The sequence below is a fragment of the Austrofundulus limnaeus genome, unplaced genomic scaffold, assembly GCF_001266775.1.
Source record: "Austrofundulus limnaeus strain Quisiro unplaced genomic scaffold, Austrofundulus_limnaeus-1.0 Scaffold344, whole genome shotgun sequence".
Classification (NCBI taxonomy): Eukaryota; Metazoa; Chordata; class Actinopteri; order Cyprinodontiformes; family Rivulidae; genus Austrofundulus; species Austrofundulus limnaeus.
Genome location: NW_013952746.1, coordinates 363,615 through 366,216, shown reverse-complemented (window position 1 = coordinate 366,216; position 2,602 = coordinate 363,615). Strand labels below are relative to the sequence as shown.

Here is a 2,602-nt window from a genome sequence, read left to right as displayed (position 1 = left end):
ATTATGATTGCCCTGTTACTAAATGACTCAAATACACAATGAATGATGCAGTTTAAAGTAATTTATTTAGTTGCTTTAGTACAGAAAAAATTATATATTGGTGCCATTTTTGCAGCAGTGTCAGATTTTTAATAGAAAATGAGACATTGCAGCGTTGTGATGCACTTTCTCACACAATTTGACAAAATTATGTGTTTAGAAGTTTAAATAAAATGTTTGTCAGTTAATATGTCTGTATCATGTTTTTTTCAAAACACAAGAGATTAGATTCTTAGATTAGATCATGACTCAGTTGTGTTTTTGCAATAGAAGTGACTTTATTTATGTGTTTGGGGTTAATTTGTTTACGTTTTGTACTGATTTGCCTGTTTTGTCACAGCGAGCAGAAAGCCACGGTCCAGTGGAGATCATCTCCCACTGGCATCCAAACCTCACCATTAATATGGTGGACGATCACACAGCCTGGGTAAAAGGTTCTGTTCCACCTCCTCTAGACCAATGTAAGTTTCTGGTACATTCTTAGCAATATTTTAGAGTCTCGGTTTCCACAATATAGCTTTATTAATTTTTCATCATGTCTGACCTTTCTACTTTTTTTATCCCTCCTGGTACTAGATGTGAAGTTTGATGCGGTCAGTGGTGACTACTACCCTATCGTGTATTTCAACGACTACTGGAACCTTCAGAAAGACTATTATCCCATCAACGACACCCTGACTAAACTCCCGCTGCGTCTCAACTACTGCCCGCTGTCGTTGTGGCGCTGGCAGCTGTACGCTGCTCAAAATGCTCGCTCTCCTTGGAATTTCCTACCTGAGGACACCTATGAGCAGTCTGATGAAGACCAAGACTCAGTTAAGGTGAGTGCTGGAGGTCCTTTGAGCTGAGCTGCAGTGAGTCGTAATTTCCTCACACGTTACAGATGTCTCCATCTCATCTCAAGACCACTAGAGCTTTATTTTTGACACCTGTGTTTGAACCGATCAGATATTACACCCCCCCAAAAAAAAATTAACTGATGTCCAGGTCTTAAAACGACCCCAACGATCAATACTGATCATTAAAAAGTGGTCCAAATCTGCCAGAAGTGCACTCCAGCAGACTAAATCATAAATGTGAGTACAATGTGGACAGAGGTGRGCAACAAATTTGACTGCTCAAAATGCTTTGGTATGTCACTTGACCTCAAACATTAAGATTTCAGTGAGACTGCAACTATTTATTTATTTTATTTAACCTTTATTTCACCAGGCAAAACATTAAGCACAGTTTCTTATTTATAATGTTGACCTGAGAGTGCAAAAACAATTAAAAACACTTAAAAACACAATAGGGAAAGGGCGACAACATAAATGGTACATACAACATATAAAGTAAACAGTGCATTCATTCTTTAAAACATGACTCCTTAAAAAGATCTTTTAGTCTGTGTTTAAAAGCAGGAGTAGAAATCAAAGTGCCAAAAATGCAGTGTGTTTTGATAAATTTCCAATCATATCCAAGTTCAATCAATACCAATGTCTTTTGTTATAAGTTTTTTCAGTTTTCAGTCATCATCTCATCTCCACAGTGAAATACTACCTTTAATATCTCAAACATTTGTCACAGYGTAGTGGAGAAATGTCTAGTAAAGGAATATGTAATTGAACATAATTGGTTAATTACATTCTATTACAACAATGCATTGATGTTTGAGCTCTGTTTAGAATAAATGTAAGTTGCTATGAGGCTTTCTTTGTCCAGTATGATCAGACTGTGAAAAAAAATAGCAATTTCTCTTTCTCTGWTATGGTATGTTTACAGTTAAATGCACTTTATAGAACAGCCTGTGTTAGACCTGTTTGTGAGCAGTTCTGTGGCTGGTTGGGCTCTGCTGTCATCACAAACTCAGAATTATAATACTTTTGTAAATGAAGGATAAAAGCAAATCTTTTGTATTTTTCTATAGGTTGCCCTTTTGGAAACAAACCCGTACCTGCTAGGACTCACCATTGTCGTCTCTATTGTGCACAGCATCTTTGAGTTTCTTGCTTTCAAGAATGGTAAGCAGCTAAGAGTCCAAACCTCCACCGCCCCCAGGACTTTTATTTATTTTGCCTCACCTCCACACCCTCTTCCCCTCAGATATCCAGTTTTGGAACAGCAGGCAGTCCCTTGAAGGGCTTTCTGTGCGCTCCATCATATTTGGAGTGTTTCAGTCTCTAGTTGTGCTGCTCTACATTCTGGACAATGAGACCAACTTTGTGGTGCAGGTCAGCGTCTTCATTGGTCTGCTTATTGACCTGTGGAAAATTACCAAGGTCATGGATGTCAGGGTAAGTCACATACAGAACATTATCGTCTTTGTGTTAACGTCTGTGTGAACGTTAATTATTGACTAACAAAGACCTCTCAATTTCTTCAATGAATAAATGATGGAGAATATCCAAGTGCATTGTTTTATTTTGTAACCTAAAAAAAGGGATTTTATTGGGATGCACAGATATGAAAATTTCAGTCGATATCGATATCCAATATTAATATTGCTGTTATGGCCGATAACCGATATTCACAGATTTTCTACAAACAGAAATTATATATAAAAGCACAAACACACTTGTCC

General features: G+C 37.4%; 1 protein-coding gene across 1 annotated transcript in view; it reads left to right on the top strand.

Moving 5' to 3' along the window:
- Positions 1-2,602, top strand: part of clptm1 (CLPTM1 regulator of GABA type A receptor forward trafficking) — a gene marked incomplete in the record, with an annotated part of 13,861 nt that overhangs the window by 6,370 nt on the left and 4,889 nt on the right. Inside the window, 4 exon segments of the mRNA XM_014022831.1 lie at positions 380-500; positions 616-860; positions 1,949-2,042; positions 2,125-2,315. Coding sequence (XP_013878285.1) covers positions 380-500; positions 616-860; positions 1,949-2,042; positions 2,125-2,315 — 651 coding nt within the window.